At 45.8% G+C, this 18,194-nt stretch overlaps 2 protein-coding genes across 6 annotated transcripts in view; one reads left to right on the top strand and one right to left on the bottom strand.

Annotated features, from left to right (window-relative positions):
• The window catches only part of NAA35 (N-alpha-acetyltransferase 35, NatC auxiliary subunit), a 118,416-nt gene that overhangs the window by 96,339 nt on the left and 3,883 nt on the right, over positions 1–18,194 (top strand). The gene's annotated exons all lie outside the window — the stretch shown is intronic.
• The window catches only part of GOLM1 (golgi membrane protein 1), a 72,565-nt gene that overhangs the window by 4,530 nt on the left and 49,841 nt on the right, over positions 1–18,194 (bottom strand). For 3 of the 5 annotated variants that reach the window (XM_032164435.2, XM_032164434.2, XM_032164436.2), the window contains exons 5-8: positions 14,017–14,119; positions 8,345–8,474; positions 4,032–4,176; positions 2,651–3,332 (exon numbers count right to left, since the gene is read on the bottom strand). In XM_032164435.2, the coding sequence (XP_032020326.1) occupies positions 2,743–3,332; positions 4,032–4,176; positions 8,345–8,474; positions 14,017–14,119 (968 nt within the window). In that variant the 3' untranslated portion in view covers positions 2,651–2,742. Of the gene's footprint in view, positions 1–1,014; positions 1,129–2,650; positions 3,333–4,031; positions 4,177–8,344; positions 8,475–14,016; positions 14,120–18,194 lie in introns of those variants that run through there. The other 2 variants (XM_032164438.2, XM_032164437.2) reach the window with 1 other exon arrangement.

Consider the following 18,194-nt stretch of genomic DNA (forward strand, 5'->3'; position numbering starts at 1 on the left):
AATTATCTTGCCTCAGCCTCCCAAGTAGCTGGGACTACAGGCGCCCACCACCACGCCCGGCTAATTTTTTCTATTTTTAGTAGAGACGGGTTTCACCGTGTTAGCCAGGATGGTCTCAATCTCCTGACCCGGTGATCTGCCTGCCTCGGTCTCCCAAAGTGCTGGGATTACAGGCGTGAGCCACCACACCTGGCCCAGAAAAATGAATTTTAAGAAAGAATACTGTGAGTCCATAGTGATACCAAAACAAACAAGTGTGTTGGAGGAGGGAGAGGAGTTCCTTAAAAAATGTCAAGTAATAAATGTGCTGGGATGACAGCATGTAAAATGTCACCACTTGGGCAATGTTCATCAATGGATGGTAAAGCTACACAAGTTCAAAGCATCCTCTTCTAGATGATGTATTAATATCAAAAGGAAAATGGCCTTCTGAGACCTTGTGGGCACCACGTTAGCTAAGGGATCAACCAATCACCCATAGGACCACCTGCTGTTATGCCTCCTGGGGAGAAGCAAGAATTCATCAGCCTGAATCCATCACAGGCAAACAGACAAGGCCAGAGTTTGATACATTCTACAAGATACTGGCCTGGACTCTTCAAAAATTCAAAATAATAACACAAGGGGCAGCTATCATAGCTGCTTGGAAGCTCTATGCACATACTGGGGCTTTTCATCTGGGAGGCAGACTGATCAAGTAGTGACCTAGCCATTTTGTTGGGAAATCCCTAAATGTCACTGAAAAATCATCCTACTTAATTAAAGACTTGAGCCACACCGAATATGTTTCTAGAAACGATGCAGACTTTCCGAATGGTTTTCATCACCTTGGGCTTCTCAACCCTCACCTCCCTCCACTGCCCCTGGTTTAAAGGCTCCTAAAGAAGAGACGATCTCCTTGAAAGGACCCACTAATTACAATATAATTTTGGGGATTCATTGGATAATCACAGTGAAGGACCGGAAAGGGGAAATGAAAGGTGACCTCCTCACCGACCTAGGCCCCATTCTTACCATCTATGTTTCTGTCATTCCCTGCCAGGGCTGCTTGCTTGTCTGTCTCAGATTCCGCCTCATTTTCATCTATGTTGTAGTCATCATCTCCTCTCAGTTTCTGCTGGTTTCTCCCTGTAAAATTAGCACATAAAACATAAGCTACATCATTTCTGTCTTGATGTCACAGGAATATCAGAGCACAGGTGCTGGGGGTTAGCCATACTTGCTCACAATCAGATCTGTCTGCTGCCTCTCTGGAATGGTAGGGACACATGGGCTGGCTTCCAGGACAACCACATGCATCATGTGTACCCCACTTGGACTCGGAATCTAGAGACAGCATGGCCATAAATGCAAGGGTGCATTCTAGGCTGAACATGGAGAAACTAACAACCCAAATCTCAATTTTTTTAAAGAGATAATCAACTCAAGATAAAGAAAGGTGCCACTGTTTCAGGAAGGAATGGGTATCTACAGCTAATGACAACATCTCCTTAGAATGGAGAGAAGAAATGGAGCTGCCACTGTGAGCCACGGGAGAAGGTGTCCCTCAAACTTACAGCATGAGAGCACCCATTACTCTATTCATCCCTGGAGGGGGCAGCAGCCAGAGAAGATGAGGACAAAAGGCTTTCAAGAGACCTACTCAAAGGGTTTAACTTACATATTTTGTATGTGTGTATGCAGGCTGGTAAACAAAACAAAATCTTTTTTTTTTTTTTTTTTTTTTTGAGATGGAGTCTCTGTTTCCCAGGCTGGAGTGTGGTGGCGCAATCTCGGCTCACTGCAACCTCTGCCTCCTGGGTTCAAGCGATTCTCCTGCCTCAGCCTCCCGAGTGGCTGGGATTACAGGCACATGCTGCCACGCCCAGCTAATTTTTGTATTTTTAGAAGAGATGGGGTTTCACCATATTGGCCAGGATGGTCTCGAACTCCTGACCTCATGATCTGCCCACCTCGGCCTCCCAAAGTGCTGAGATTACAGGTGTTAGCCACCGCGCCCGGCCAAACAAAATCTTTTTAAAAAGTGCACACCTGGAAAAGCAGTTCTAGTCTCTTTCTCTGGCTCACTGCCTGGGGTGGAAACTGCACAGGCCTATGTGTCCAGCGCGTTTCTTCAAATGAGGTCACCACACCTGCATCCAGAAGCAGGTGTATCCTGCAGGCACTGTGGCATCTCAGGCCCACCTTTGTTACACTTTGTGACCAGCCGCTGAGGGGTCTGACACTGGAGCGCCACAGGCTGAGCCAGCCAGTGGGATCTCCCTGCCTCACACACCACGAGCATCTTCTTGCTGGGTGAGCACGGAACACAGGGACAGAGCAGGGATACTTAGGGGGAGGCTGACAAAATGCAATTCTTTAACTGGAACTTGGGAGGACACGTTCTTCAGTAAGACACTGAAGTGAAAATTAGATTTAAATGGAATCAAGGTAACTTCTGCAAATAAGTATATTCTCCAACTTCTGTGACTTGGTCCACCCCAGAGTGCAGGTGTCATGTCCTCAGAAGTGTTCCTGGCTCAGGTAGGAAGGACATTTTCCACATCTGAAGGGACTGAAATACATCCCGGAATAGTCGGTTGATCTCCGATTCCTACCTTTTATTTCTTTAAAAAGAAAAAAGTCAACCAAACCAAAAAGGAGTGATTCACATGTCATTTTTTCTCAATGTTCACATATGCATTAACCTTCACCTACCCAATATTCCTTCCTTCAATCATTCATTCACTAGGCACTGATTGTCTAAATGGCACCAGACACTGCACGACAGTGGACATACAAAGATGGGGCATGTGGCTTGCCTGCCAGGAGGGGGCGTCCACTTGATGCTAAGCACCCATCTGCAGGCCACCCACCTGCAAGGTCCCCTCGACTCCCTGCCAATATTGCATACGCTGCTCTTCCTTCCTGCCTCCCTCTTGATAACGAATAAGGAATTGGCAAATTGTGGACTGCTGTTTGGTAAAATTCAGGGTGATCCGTTGGTGCTGGGAAGGAGATGGAGGTGGGCTGGGTGGCTGGTGGAAGGGAGTCCACGGCAGCCCCCGAAGCTTCACACCCACCTTCCCTGGCAGCTTCCTGCTCCTCCTCCTCCTGTCCGTCGGGGATGACAAGCTGGTCTCGCTCAGGGCCCTCCATCTCCGGATTTTCCTGGCTCACTGACAAGGCAGCCGGCACCTGTGGGGTCTGGCCCAGTTCTCTGGCTCCCCCGAAGCCTCTTCCGCCCACAGGTCTGTCTTCCACCACCTGCTCCCTGCCTGGCTCCTGCGGCAGCCCCAGCCTGTCCCTCTGAGGCTCCTCCTCATTCACCACCTGGATCTCATTGGTTTCCTCTGTGCACAGAACACAGTTAGCTGTGACCTCACCAGCATTTGATTTAAAAAAAAAAAAAAAGCAAAACCTCGTGCCACTCAATTCCCAGAGCCTTCCTAAGGAGTGGGGGTGGGGTGGGCTGCACACAGGAGAACAACCAGGTAGCTCCTTTTGTGACCTCAGCCACTGAGACTGCAGGCCTTACTGTGCCTGCAGCTCATCGTGAGAACCGCGACAAAGGGAAAAGTAGCTTACCAAAAAAAAAAAAAACACACCCAGACTAAATTATCTTGACAAGGTACAAAGGGAAGAGGGTGTCCTGCTGAGTGACCTGATTGTCGTGTCCGCTGGAGACAAGTACTTGGGAGCCAGGGCAGGCAGGCCCACCAGGGGCTTGCTCATGGACACAGCAGCCTTCTGGTTCCCAGTGTCTGGGGCTCAGCCACCTCCCCCGAGTCCCACAAGCCCACCAATATCCTGCATAAAGGTGCAGCCTGGGACTTTCTCTACACAGCTGCCCAGGAACAAGGCACTTCGTTTACAAGGAGGCGACATCAGAGAAGAAGCTCCAAAGCCCCAATTCCAGGGGCCCAGAGACATCCCTGCTCCTGGCTGCGCCGCTGCTGGGTTCACTGACTGCGTCAGCAGCTCGCTGGGACTACTTCCTCTGACGGGGCTCTGGAGAGCGGGGAACAGGGCAACTGATGAGCTCTGCTTACCTTTCTCAACTTGTCTCTTTGAATCCAAAACCACTTTGGAACTGGGGGCTGGTGTCTGGGACTTGCTGTTACCGGGCACGTTTCCTTTCCCTTGTGGCACGCCTGCCGCCTGCAGCCTGGGCAGAGGCTCGCTGAGGGCTTGGAGCTGAAACAGAAGCACAGGACAGACGGCCAGGGCAGGGCTCTGTGAGCAGAAGCCATACAAGAATCCCACCAATGCAATGAATCCCACCAATCCCACCACCATGTCTTTCTGACCAAGACCCTGAGAAACGCCACAGTCTACTCTGGTCACGCCCTGGTCGTGTGGTGTAAATCAGAAGAGGTTGAGTCAAGGTCTCCCAGAAAGTTCTGTCAATACAGAATAAAACTGGGCAGTGATTCTGCTGAGAGGAAGCATTTACGGAATAATAAAATACCTAGGCGGAAGATCAACAACAAAAAGGAAGACATGAATGACACAATACAGACAGAACAAACATCTGCGGAACCCTCAGCCCAGCAAGGGCAAACACACCTGCTTCTCAGGTACACACGGAATATTTTCCAGGATGGACAAATGGCAGGCCACAAAGCAATCCTCCATACACTTAAATAACTAAAATCACACAAAGTAAATTATCTAATAGAAATGGAATGGATTATAAATCAATAACAGAATGAAACTTATGACATTCGCAAATATTTGGAAATTAAACAACACACTCCTAAATAACCAGTGAGTCCAACAATAAACCACAACACAAATTAGAAAATGCTTGGATAGCCAGGCGCGGTGGCCCATGCCTGTAATCCCAGCACTTTGGGAGGCCAAGGCAGGCGGATCATCAGAGGTCAGAAGTTTGAGACCAGCCTGGCCAACATAGTGAAACCCCATCTGTACTAAAAATACAAAAATTAGTCAGGCGTGGTGACAGGCACCTGTGATTCCAGCTACTTGGGAGGCTGAGGCAGGAAAATCGCTTGAACCCGGGAGGCAGAGGTTGCAATGAGCCGAGATCATGCCATTGCACTCCAGTCTGGGGTGACAGAGCGAGACTGTGTCTCAAAAAAAAAAAAAAGAAAATGCTTTGACACAAAACAAAAAACACAGCATACCAAAACTTATGGGAAGCAGCTCCAGCAGTGCTTAGAAGGAATATACACACCTTCAAGCATCTGTATTAGAAGACTTCCAGTTTTCAGTTCCTTATGTGAGAAGCTTAGAAGTCACCACTTAGTCCTAACAGTAAAAAACTAAACAGACTGAAAAGTTACCAGCTCTTCTTGGATCCATAGGAGAGGTGAGGACAGAGTGTACATCACCGTCCTTAAGCCTGGAGACAGACAGCCCAATACAGCGAGTCCTGGCTCACCAGGACAGGCTGGGGCAGACATCACCGCGGGAAATGGTGTCGGGGTGGGAGAGCCTGACCTGTCATTTATGAACTGTTTGAGGCTCAGTGTGGATGAGTCTGAGAGTTAAAAACCTGCCCCGGCCGGGCGTGGTGGCTCATGCCTGTAATCCTAGTACTTTGGGAGGCTTAGACGGGCTGATCACCTGAGGTCGGGAGTTCAAGACCAGCCTGACCAACACGGAGAAACCCCGGATCTACTAAAAAATACAAAATTAGCCAGGTGTGGTAGCACATGCCTGTAATCCCAGCTACTTGGGAGGCTGAGGCAAAAGAATTGCTTCAACCCGGGAGGCAGAGGTTGCGGTGAGCCAAGATTGTGCCATTGCACTACAGCCTGGGTGATAAGAGCGAAACTCCAACTCAAAAAGAAAAAAAAAAAAAAAAGAAAAAAACCCGCCCCAGTCATAAGGGACTCCCATACTTATGAGTTTTACCCCTAGGAGCTCAACCAGGCTCTCAGTGAATATCAGAGAAAAGCTGTCAGTGAATATCAGAGAAAAATCGGCTTGTGCTTCCAGCAGTGTGGCGGGGAAAGGAACCATTCTGAAACAGGCCAGAGTGCTCTATTCTCCTTAACCAGGACGGCCCTCACAAGGAGCGCATTACCCAGAGCTCCTGCCGGGATATTATCCGAGCCTAACTGACCTGGGGAAATGAAACACCCAACTCCAGTAAGCTCTAGACTTCCACGTGGGAGAAGGAAGCTACTCAACTCCAGCCCATTCCAGCCACTCTGTCCCACTAGGGTAGGGAGTGGGTACTGAGGAGAAGGATAGGGGACATTCACAGCCAAGGGACTCAGGCTCACTAAAACATGCAGGCTCACTAAAAACCCTCATGCTTAAAGCACACTGATTTTTGACAAAGGGGCCAAAACAATTCAGTCTTTCTTTCAACAAGTGATACCGAGACAACTTGATAACCGTACACACACAAGAATGAAGCGGGAGCTCTACCTCACGCCATGTGCAAGAATTAAATTAACTGAAAATGAATCACAGGCCTAAACGTAAGGACTAAGAACGATAAAACTCTGAGAAGAAAATGTAACAGTAAATCTTCAAGATCTTGGGTCAGGCACAGTGTTCCTAGATGTAACACCAAGAACACACGACAAAAGAAAAAATAAATAAAATGGATTTTGTCAAAATTAAGAACTTTTGTGCTTCAACTAAACACCAGCAAGAAAGTGAAAAACCCCACAGAATTGGAAAAAAAAACCTTGCAAATCATATATCCATTATCATATATCTTTAGTAAAATAGATTTTAAAAACTCTTACAACTCAATAATAAAAATAACTCAATTAAAAAATAAGCAAAGGACCTGAACAGACATTTCTCCAAAGAAGATACACAAATGGCCAATGAAACATATGAAAAGACGCTCAATATCATCAGGGATATCACAGTTATTAGGGAAATGCAAACCCAAACAACAATGAGCTGCCACTCCACACCTGCTAGGAAGGGTATCATGAAAAAGGTAGTATCAAGAGTTGGCAAGGATGTGAAGAAACTGGAGCCCTCATAAACTACTGGTGGCAGCTGAAAATGGTATGGCCACTTTGGAAGAAGTCTGGGAGTTTCTCAATAGGTTAAATATAGATTACCATATAACCCAGCAGTTCCACTCCTAGGTATTACCCAAGAGAAATGAAAACATATGACCACACAAAAGCTTCATGTTCATACAGCATTATTCATAATAGCCAAAACATAGAAACACTCCAAATGCCCATCAACTGATGATGAATAAACCACATGTGGTCTATCCACAGGATGGATTAATCAGCCATTAAAGGGAATGCAGTGCAGACACATGCTGCAACCCCGATGAGCCCTGAAGCATTCATACTCAAAGACGCCAGACAGGCCGGGCGCGGTGGCTCACGCCTGTAATCCCAGCACTTTGGGAGGCCGAGGTGGGTGGATCACTTGAGGTCAGGCGTTCAAGACCAGCCTTGCCAACATGATGAAACCCTGTCTCCACTAAAAATACAAATATTAGCCAGGCATGGTGGTGGGTGCCTGTAATCCCAGTTACTTGGGAGGCTGAGGCAGGAGAATCGCTTGAACCTGGGAGGCAGAGGCTGCATGAGCTGAGATCGCACCACTGCACTCCAGCCTGGGCAATAGAGCAAGATGCCCTCTCAAAAAAAAAAAAAAAAAAAGCCAGACACAAAAGGCCACACATACATGATTCTATTGACAGGAAATTGTCCAGATGAGGCAAATCAAGAGACACAAAGTACATTAGCAGTTAGCTGTCTAGGGCTGTGGGGACTGAAGCGAGAACTAAGGGATACAGGGTTTCTTTTGTGCCAATAAAAATGTTCTGAAATTGACTGTGGTCATGGCTGCATAACTTTGTGAATATACCGAGAACCCATGAATTGTAAATTTTCTATGGGTGAATCATAGGCAATGCAAATTATATCTTAATAAAGCTGCTATATTTTTTAAAAACCAACCAAAGATCACCCAGAAGGCTTCAAGCAGCAGCTTCGTGGGTTGTGCTCTGCACAGGAGGCGGAATGACAGAACGAGACATGGAGTTGGCCAGACCTGAGGTCTACCACTGACCAGGTGGTGTGACACTGGCCACAGAACTTAACCCGTCCCATGGGCCTGGGGTCCTCAAATCAGGAAAACAGCATCTCTCTCCCAGGCTGGCTGCGAGCTTTAAATATGATAATTCCTATAAAGCCCTGAGTTTGGGAAGTGGGGCTGGAGGCCAGCACCCTTGGTTAGGGTCCAGTCATCCCAGGACCAGGTTCTGCTCTGTTGTATCTCAGGAAGCCAAGCCCGCAAGGGAGGGCAGAGTCTAGAGAAAGCCAGGTGGCACATAAAAGAAACAAAATGCCTGAAGATAGGGGTACCTTCTAGAAATTCTTGGCAAAAATTCCCCAGTTACCTGCTGTCTCTGGTCGTTGTTTTCACTCAGGTCTCTGGAAGCTACAGCTTCATTCCCCTTTCTGGTGACCTCTTCTATTCGCTCCTCACACTGTTCCTTCACCTCCTTCATCTGATTGATGCACTGGCTCCTTTGGTGAAGGAAAGCAAAGGAAGGGCCTGATGTCTATGGCTGTGTCTCTGATGGATGGTGACATCTACTTCCATAAGAGACACAGACCCTCTTCCTGCTTCAGGCACTTCATCTGAAGAGGGCACTTACGACGTGGCAACACGTGTGTGTGTTCAACAATTAAATGACCAAAAGAAACACACTAAAAATCATCATCCCATTGTTCTAAAACATTGAACTTTACTGATTAGGAAAAAAAATTGTTTTAACATACAATCTGTAGAATAATAAAAAATATATGTATTGGTTTTTGTCCCTGGCTACTGGCACAGAGCTCTTAAAAGCCTTGGAAGTTCCTGAGGGGGTATCTGGCTATTCACAACAAGACCCTCTGGACCATACTTGAGTTTACACTAATAAGGGGGTCTTAGAGGTGGAGAAGGATGGGCGTCAGATAGTTTCAGGACAGAGGCTGACTGCCAGAAGAACTAGCCACATGACTGGAAAGTTGGAACTTTCAGCTCCACCTCCTCCGGGGAGGGGAGAAGGACTGGAGATTGAGTTCAACCCTGTGGCCAATGGTTTAATAAATCATGCTTATATAAAAGACTCAGACAAACTCCAGACCACAAGGCTTGGGGAGCTTTCTGGCTGGGGAGCATAACGATGCACTGGATGGGGGCGGATGACTCCACGGGGCAGCCGTTCCTGTCTCCCCCATGGTGCCAGCCCTCGCCTTAGGACTCCACCACTGGGCTGTTCTGTAAAAATCAATACAGCTTTCCTGAATTCCGTGACGGTCATTCTGGCAAATTATCAAACCTGAGGGGGTGGCGGGTAACCCTAAAGCTGTAGCCAGCCAGGCAGAAGTGAGGGTGGCTAGGGGACACGTCAGACTTGTGGCTGGCATCTGAGGTGGGAGCAGTAGTATGGGAGGGAGCCCCTCAACCTAGGGAGTCTGTGTTAAGTGGGTAGTATCAAAACTTGAACTGGGGCCAGGCGCAGTGGCTCATGCCTGTAATCCCAGCACTTTGGGAGGCCGAGGTGGGTGGATCACGAGGTCAGGAGATGGAGACCATCCTGGCTAACACGGTGAAACCCTGTCTCTACTAAAAACACAAAAAATTGGCTGGGCGTGGTGGCGGGCGCCTACAGTCCCAGTTACTCGGGAGGCTGAGGCAGGAGAATGGCGTGAACCTGGAAGGTGGGGCTTGCAGTGAGCCGAGATTGCGCCACTGCACTCCAGCCTGGGCAACAGAGCGAGACTCCACCTCAAAACAAAACAAAACAAAACTTGAACTGGAGGACACTCGGTTAAATTGCTATTGCATTGCATCAGCTTTCTGCCTGGATTTATTTTAAGAGTATTTTGACAAGTGCCAGAGCTATGAAGTAATTAAGAGAATTACCCACTCGTTTTGCAAATAAGAATACTAAGGGGTGACATGGTTGTCTGGCATGGACCAGGGTCAGAGGGAGGTGGAAACTGAGGCCAGACTCTAGGGCTCCTTGCTGTTGTGCCCTCTCCACCACACAGCTCACCTCTTCTGAGTTGCAGGCATTTCAGAGCCAAATGTGAGTGAGTACTACATCAACCTCTGACTCTTGGAATATACCCTTCAGTTCAAAGCACCACTGGGTCACAATGTACCACACACAGAGAAGGGAACCAGGTGCCGTGGAAATAATGCAGTGCAGAGTTCCTGACCTTGAACAGCTGACAGATCAGATGAAAATTTCATTTAAATACAATTCTCACAAATATACAAGCCACAGGTGGTAGATTAGTGCACAGGAGCTGAAACATAGCGAACAAAAAGCTGTCTGTATACTGTAGAACTAAATGAGCAGGTCATTTGTTATCCCTGAACCTTTAAACCTGCAAAAGGGAAGTACTGATTGCAACTGCTCCCAGCCCTGCTAAAATCAAGTACAAAGAGCCTTTATCTCGCAGCCTTGCAGATGAACTGTGGCTTTCCATGTTCCAACTTGAGAGCCAGGAACCGAACTACCTCCATCCTCAATTCTGAGACAAAGGTCATGCAGATTGTAAGTGTTTCTTCCTGAGGACTCAGGTTGGCTTTTTCTTACGTGTAAGTGGCAAATATTCCAGCACTAACTGGAGCTAAATTGGAGAGGAATATACGATGTGGCCACTAGTGATTATTCTAACTGGTGCAATTGATGGCCAGAGTACCACTGATGGAATGTGTTCAGTACAAGGATCTATCAGGGCAGGTGATTGCATCACCCAGGGCACCGACCATCACTGTATTACTTTATATTCCAGTATCAACATTGGAAATTGTCTCCTCATAGCAGGGAGATGAGATGGTGAGTGGTTCATCTCATGTGCTGACTCCAGGTGCTTCAGGGAGAAAGAACGCAAGGCTATTTTCGGATGGAGTGCAGTGATTGCTTAGTGATGCCTGCCACGGGTGTAGGAGAGTAAAAAGTGGGATGTGTGCTGACTGATTCAAACGGAAAGAACACTAAGAACACTACCTTGTACATCAGGAAACCTGGCCTTTCCATCAGCTTTTGTGTTCTCAGCACTGCCTTCTACAGAAGGATTAGACCAGACAGGATGTTTTAAGGGAGGGCGTGCAGATATGTTTCAGAGGCCCATATAATTTGCACAAATTGCACACTTTAGGCAGGTGTCCATTTATAAGTTTGCTAACAAAGTGTTCATACTTTTTATCAGATTCTCTAAAAGGGCCTAAAATCTAAAGAAAGTTAAGAATAACTAGATCTTTTTTGCTTCCAACACTCCATGAACATTATCCCTGGGAAGCACCGCATATCTGGTACAGGGGCTTGGGCACAAGTAGTGAAATAGATACAGTCAGCCAGAAAGAGCTTTCAATCTAGTTATCAACCTGCCAGGAGCAAAAGGAGTGCATCCTACATGCATCTCCACCCCAGCTCAGAGGTGTCCACCCATCGCCTCGGCCCAAGCTCTCCTACATGGGGAGCAGAGATTCCTTCCCTGTCACTGGGCCCTGACTGATTTCCAGCTAGGTCAAAACCTTCTCGGTCAACATTTATCAAGTGAGGCCATTTATGGCTTTTTGTGTTTCAATCTATACGAGGGAAATATTTGCATTAAGGTTTCTTTAAGGATGAATAATAAGACTGAGGTACTTCATTTCTGTCTAAATGCAATTCTTTAATTATCAGCCTAACTCAAGGTTTCTCAACTTTAGCACTGTGTATGTTTTAGGCCAGATAAAACGTGACTGTGGGAAGCTGTCTTGTGGATTACAGGATGTTTAGCAGTGTCCCTGACCTCTACCCACTAGATGCCAGTAGCAGCCTCCTTGTAAGCCGTGACAGACAAAAATGTCTCCAAACATTGCCAAAGGCCTACTGGAGACAAGACTGCCCCCACATGAGAACCACAGGCATAGCTGAATAAGGTTCCACACACGAGTGACAATCACATTTCCCTTCTATTGACTGGCTGCTCATGTCCTCTACAGAGACGTGTACTTGGGGCTTCATGTTTTTAGTTGTATGTGGTTATAAAGTTAGTAGGAAGATATTACGGCAGGTGGACAATGTTTTGGAGGAACACGGAAATGGCCAAGAACGCCATGCATGTGAGGCAACTGATTCTCCCAGGTTGCTGGTGACCACGCAGATGGCTCAAATCCTTTCAGAATGCAATTTGACAATTCACATCCAGCAACAAGCTAAACTACAGATGAGCCTAGAAGGAAATAATCCAAAATAGCAATTTTTAACAGACAATTAGGAGCTATATGGATGTTTTAAATATAATGCAAGTAATATAATTTTTTAAATTTAAAAATTTAAAAATAAGAGGCTGGCCAGGCACAGTAGCTCACACCTGTAATCCCAGCACTTTGAGAGGCGAAGACAAGCGGATCACTTGAAGGCAGGTGTTCGAGACCAGCCTGGCCAACACGGTGAAACCCCATCTCTACTAAAATACAAAAATTAACCAGGTGTGGTGGCGCGTGCCTGTAATCCCAGCTACTCAGGAGGCTGAGGCAGAAGAATCACTTGAACCAGGGAGGCAGGGGTTGTAGTGAGCTGAGATTGCACCACTGCACTCTAGCCTGGGAAACAAGAGCGGTGAAACACCATCTCAAAAAAAAAAAAAAGAGGCTATAGCTAATGTGTTGTCATTATTTAGGAGACAAATTATGGCAATGGATATTTTTATCCTTAAAATCCTTTTTATCATTGCATGTCTACCTAATTTTACTTTTATAAATAAAATTTTTGTGGCCGGGTACAGTAACTCATGCATGTAATCCCAGCACTTTGGGAGGCTGAGGCAGGCAGATCATGAGGTCAGGAGTTTGAGACCAGCCCGACCAATGACAAGGTTTTAGTAGAAACCCTGGGCGTGGTGGCAGGCATCTGTAGTCCCAGCTACTCAGGAGGCTGAGGCTGGAGAACTGCTTGAACCCAGGAGGCAGAGGTTGCAGTGAGCCGAGATTGCACCACTGCGCTCCAGTCTGGGCGACAAAGCGAGACTCTGTTTCAAAAAATAAAATAAAATAAAATGTTTGTGATTAAGAATATGGCCAGGCACAGTGGCTCACACCTGTAATCCCAGCACTTTGGGAGGCCAAGGCAGGTGGATCACCTGAGGTCAGGCGTTCAAGAACAGCCTGGCTGACATGGTGAAACTCCATCATTAGTGGTGTGGTGGTGGGACCTGTCCAGTATCAGAGGTGAGGATGAATGTTGAACCTGGAGGTGGGTTGCAGTGCGATATCTATACACACACACACACACACACACACACACACACGTACATAACACAAGTAAAAAAATGATTAAAATATTTTGATGATGACTGCAATTAAGTAAACATTCATGTGAACTTGGGCATGGACTGGAGAGAGTTAAGTCAAAGGGAAAAGGACACTCATGAGGGCTGGGCCGTGGGTGGTTGGTTCTCTCTGAATCTCAAACTTCCCACACGTTAGCTATATTGTTTTTATGAGGAAAAAAAGTGGAAAAAATAAACACAACTTTATCCTCTGGCTTGCAAACTGGTTTTTACTATCTTCCCACAGGGCTTAGCTCACTTTTTAATAGTTTAATATTGCTTAGTTTTGATTATCAAAGTATTCCATTCTCACTGTAAAAATTGGGAAAAATCACTGAAAAGTCTAAAGAAAACAAAATGTCCACAACGTGATCGCCAGGCAATAAATTATTACTATATCAGTATTTTGCCAAAATGTCTTTTAGTCAATGAATTTGATTTAGCTCACGCGTGAGTACCTATGAAACACATTTTTAAAGCTTTATGTTGTTGACTTAACCAGTACACCCGTGCCTTACAGAGTTTTAAGTTACATTTTAAGGCGTGCTGAGAAATTCATTTCCTGCTGAGAGTTGGCCTCCTTGTGCATTTGTGTACGACATGAATCCTAGAGGGGCCCGTGCCTTTCTCAGAGTCCTGCATGGAGCAGAAGGTGCATGCTTTATCAGAGGTTATGTCTCAGCTTAACCCCCCACCTCCCAGGTGGCATGCACCCTGCACTGTGGCATGCGCTCTGAGGTGCACTTACAGGTCGTAGGAGAACTTCCTCTCCAGGTTGGTCTGGTTCTTCTGAAACTGGAGGACATCCTGCTGCAGCCTGCCGTAATTCCTCTGCAGGGTTTTTAACTGGTCTACACCAAGGGGACAAGAATTGCACAGGTCACCGGCACAGCTGTCATGCCATTCAGCCAAAATATGACAGAGGCAGACTCACACATCAGACCATAAAGGGCAAGGACAGACTGGGATAAAGGAGGGGAGAGAGAAAAAGCTGAAAACACAGCCCCTCCCCAGAGTCACTACATCCCAGCTGTGGAGAATGCTCTGGAAGAGCAGCAAGCCGAAAGAACCTGCGTCTTGATCCTTTCCCAAATGTCTCTCTTAAATCTCCTTTTTGGCTGCTAGCCTTTAACGTATATTGGAAGCTTCTATGTGCCTCTTTTGTAGACATCATAAGCCCTGAGCTGTCCCCAAAGGTCACACATACCACCCTGCCCTCATCCCTGGCTGACTCATCCTTCCATCTGTAAAACACTGAGTTTTGATGTTTGGTCAGATAAGCAGCCACTCCTGCTGGACACCCTGCCCTTGGCCACCAGGCTACCTGCCAGCATCCTCCCTCATCATTTATTCACAGCCAAGCCACTCTCCAAGGCCCTGTGCCCATTTAATCACCCAACACTCTCATCAGGGAAAGAACGGCTTTCTTTAAGGAAATTAATCAGCCCCATCCCTGCTACCTTGATGACTTGGCTCATTAAAGAGCCCCAGTGGACAAAGGGCCAAGCTGGGGCAGAGGGGAAGGCAGCCACCAGGGGGATACCAGAGTGGGCAGCAGCAGCAGCCAGGCCCAGACACAGCCGGGACAGACAGGCCAGGACAGATGCCGGCATCCCCAAGGTGGGCCCTCACAACACTAGACCTACAATAGTCTCAGGTGGAAAATAAAGTGAAATAAAATGGAAGCGTTCCGTGAATTATGATACACATAACACGGACTCATCCCAAAAGCACGCACGTGACACCCTCAAGAGACAAAGCTGTGGCAAAGAGAACAGCTGGGTGGGTGCTGGGCCTAGACAGAGAGGGAACTGGTGACTTCGCAGGGCATGGGTGAGGGGTCCTGGAGCGGCGGGCAGCTGTCATGTTGACTGCAGTGGTGATCCATGAGACTATTTGTCAAGACTTATCCAATTGTACTCACAAGGGGTAAATGTTCTTGTATATAAACGATACTTTAATATGCCTAACTGAACACACCCCACAATCCAACTAGGCAAGAGACAATGGAATACAACTCAGCAGTCAAAGAAATGAATGACTTGTATCACAATGACATGGACGAATCGCAAATAACTATGCTGAGTGAGAGAAGGCAGGCAAAAAATGATACAGATGGTCTGATTCCATCTGTATGCATGAACCCAATTATTATTATTTTTTAAATTATACTTTAAATTCTAGGGTACATGTGCACAACGTGCAGGTTTGTTACATATGTATACATGTGCCATGTTGGTGTGCTGCACCCATTAACTCGTCATTTACAATAGGTAATTTTTCTTAATGCCATCCCTCCCCCTCCCCCCCTCCCCCCACCCCACAACAGGCCCCAGATGTTCCCTGCATGCCCAAGTGTTATCCTTGTTCAATTTCCACCTATGAGTGAGAATATGCGGTGTTTGCGCAGAATGATGGTTTCCAGCTTCATCTATGTCCCTACAAAGGACATAAACTCATCCTTTTTATGGCTGCATAGTATTCCATGGTGTATATGTGCACATTTTCTTAATCCAGTCTATCACTGATGGACATCTGGGTTGATTCCAAGTCTTTGCTATTGTGAATAGTGCCGCAGTAAACATACGTGTGCATGTGTCTTTACAACAGCATGATTTATAATCCTTTGGGTATATACCCAGTAATGGGATCGCTGGGTCAAATGGTATTTCTAGTTCTAGATCCTTGAGGAATCGCCATACTGTCTTCCACAATGGTTGAATAGTTTACACTCCCACCAACAGTGTAAAAGCGTTCCTATTTCTCCACATCCTCTCCAGCATGTGTTGTTTCCTGACTTTTTAATGATTGTCATTCTAAACTGCTGTGAGATGGTATCTCATTGTGGTTTTGATTTGCATTTCTCTGATGACCAGTGATGATGAGCATTTTTTCATGTGTCTGTTGGCTGTATAAATATCTTCTGAGATATGCTTGTTCATATCCTTCGCCCACTTTTTGATGGGGTTGTTTGATTTTTTTCTTCTAAATTTAAGTTCTTTGTAGATTCTGGATATTAGCCCTGTGTCAGATAGGTAGATTCAAAAATCTTCTCCCATTCTGTAGGTTGCCTGTTCACTCTGATGGTAGTTTCTTTTGCTGTGCAGGAGCTCTTTAGTTTAATTAGACCCCATTTGCCTATTCTGGCTTCTGCTGCCATTGCTTTTGGTATTTTAGACATGAAGTCTTTGCCCATGCCTATGTCCTGAATGGTATTGCCTAAGTTTTCTTCTAGGGTTTTGATGGTTTTAGGTCTAACATTTAAGTCTGTAATCCATCTTGAATTAATTTTTGTATAAGGTGTAAGGAAGGGATCCAGTTTCAGCTTTCTACATGTGGTTAGCCAGTTTTCCCAGCACCATTTATTAAATAGGGAATCCTTTCCCCATTGCTTGTTTTTGTCAGGTTTGTCAAAGATCAGATGGTTGTAGATGTGTGGTATTATTTCTGTGGGCTCTGTTCTGTTCCATTGGTCTATATCTCTGTTTTGGTACCAGTACCATGCTGTTTTGGTTACTGTAGCCTTGTAGTATAGTTTGAGGTCAGGTAGCATGATGCCTCCAGCTTTGTTCTTTTGGCTTAGGATTGTCTTGGCAATATGGGCTCTTTTTTGGTTCCATATGAACTTTAAAGTAGTTTTTTCCAATTCTGCGAAGAAAGTCATTGGTAGCTTGATGGGGATGGCATTGAATCTACAAATTACCTTGGGCAGTATGGCCATTTTCACGGTATTGATTCTTCCTATCCATGAGCATGGAATGTTCTTCCATTTGTTTGTGTCCTCTTTTATTTCATTGAGCAGTGGTTTGTAGTTCTCCTTGAAGAGGTCCTTCACATCCCTTGTAAGTTGGATTCCTAGGTATTTTATTCTCTTTGAAGCAGTTGTGAATGGGAGTTCACTCATGATTTGGCTGTTTGTCTGTTTTTGGTGTATAGGAATGCTTGTGATTTTTGCACGTTGATTTTGTATCCTGAGACTTTGCTGAAGTTGCTTCTCAGCTTAAGGAGATTTTGAGCTGAGACAATGGGGTTTTCTAAACATACAATCATGTCATGTGCAAAGAGGGACAATTTGACTTCCTCTTTTCCTAATTGAATACCCTTTCTTTCTCTTGCCTGACTGCCCTGGCCAGAACTTCCAACACTGTGTTGAATAGGAGTGGTGAGAGAGGGCATCCCTGTCTTGTGCCAGTTTTCAAAGGGAATGCCTCCAGTTTTTGCTTATTCAGTATGATAATGGCTGTGGGTTTGTCATAAATAGCTCTTATTATTTTGAGATACGTCCCATCAATACCTAGTTTATTGAGAGTTTTTAGCATGAAGGGCTGTTGAATTTTGTTAAAGGCCTTTTCTGCATCTATTGAGATAATCATGTGGTTTTTGTCATTGGTTCTGTTTATATGATGGATTACGTTTACTGATTTGTGTATGTTGAACCAGCCTTGCATCCCAGGGATGAAGCCAACTTGGTTGTGTTGGATAAGCTTTTTGATGTGCTGGATTTGGTTTGCCAGTATTTTATTGAGGATTTTTGCATCGATGTTCATCAGGGATATGGGTCTAAAATTCTTTTTTTTGTGTGTGTCTCTGCCAGGCTTTGGTATCAGGGTGATGCTGGCCTCACAAAATGAGTTAGGGAGGATTCCCTCTTTTTCTATTGATTAGAATAGTTTCAGAAGGAATGGTACCAGCTCCTCTTTGTACCTCTGGTAGAATTCGGCTGTGAATCTGTCTGGTCCTGGACATTTTTTGGTTGGTAGGCTATTAATTATTGCCTCAATTTCAGAGCCTGTTATTGGTCTATTCAGAGATTCAACTTCTTCCCGGTTTAGTCTTGCGAGGGCGTTTGTGTCCAGGAATTTATCCATTTCTTCTAGATTTTCTAGTTTATTTGCATAGAGGTGTTTATAGTATTCTCTGATGGTA

Source organism: Hylobates moloch, unplaced genomic scaffold (genome assembly GCF_009828535.3).
Source record: "Hylobates moloch isolate HMO894 unplaced genomic scaffold, HMol_V3 SCAFFOLD_10, whole genome shotgun sequence".
Lineage (NCBI taxonomy): Eukaryota > Metazoa > Chordata > Mammalia > Primates > Hylobatidae > Hylobates > Hylobates moloch.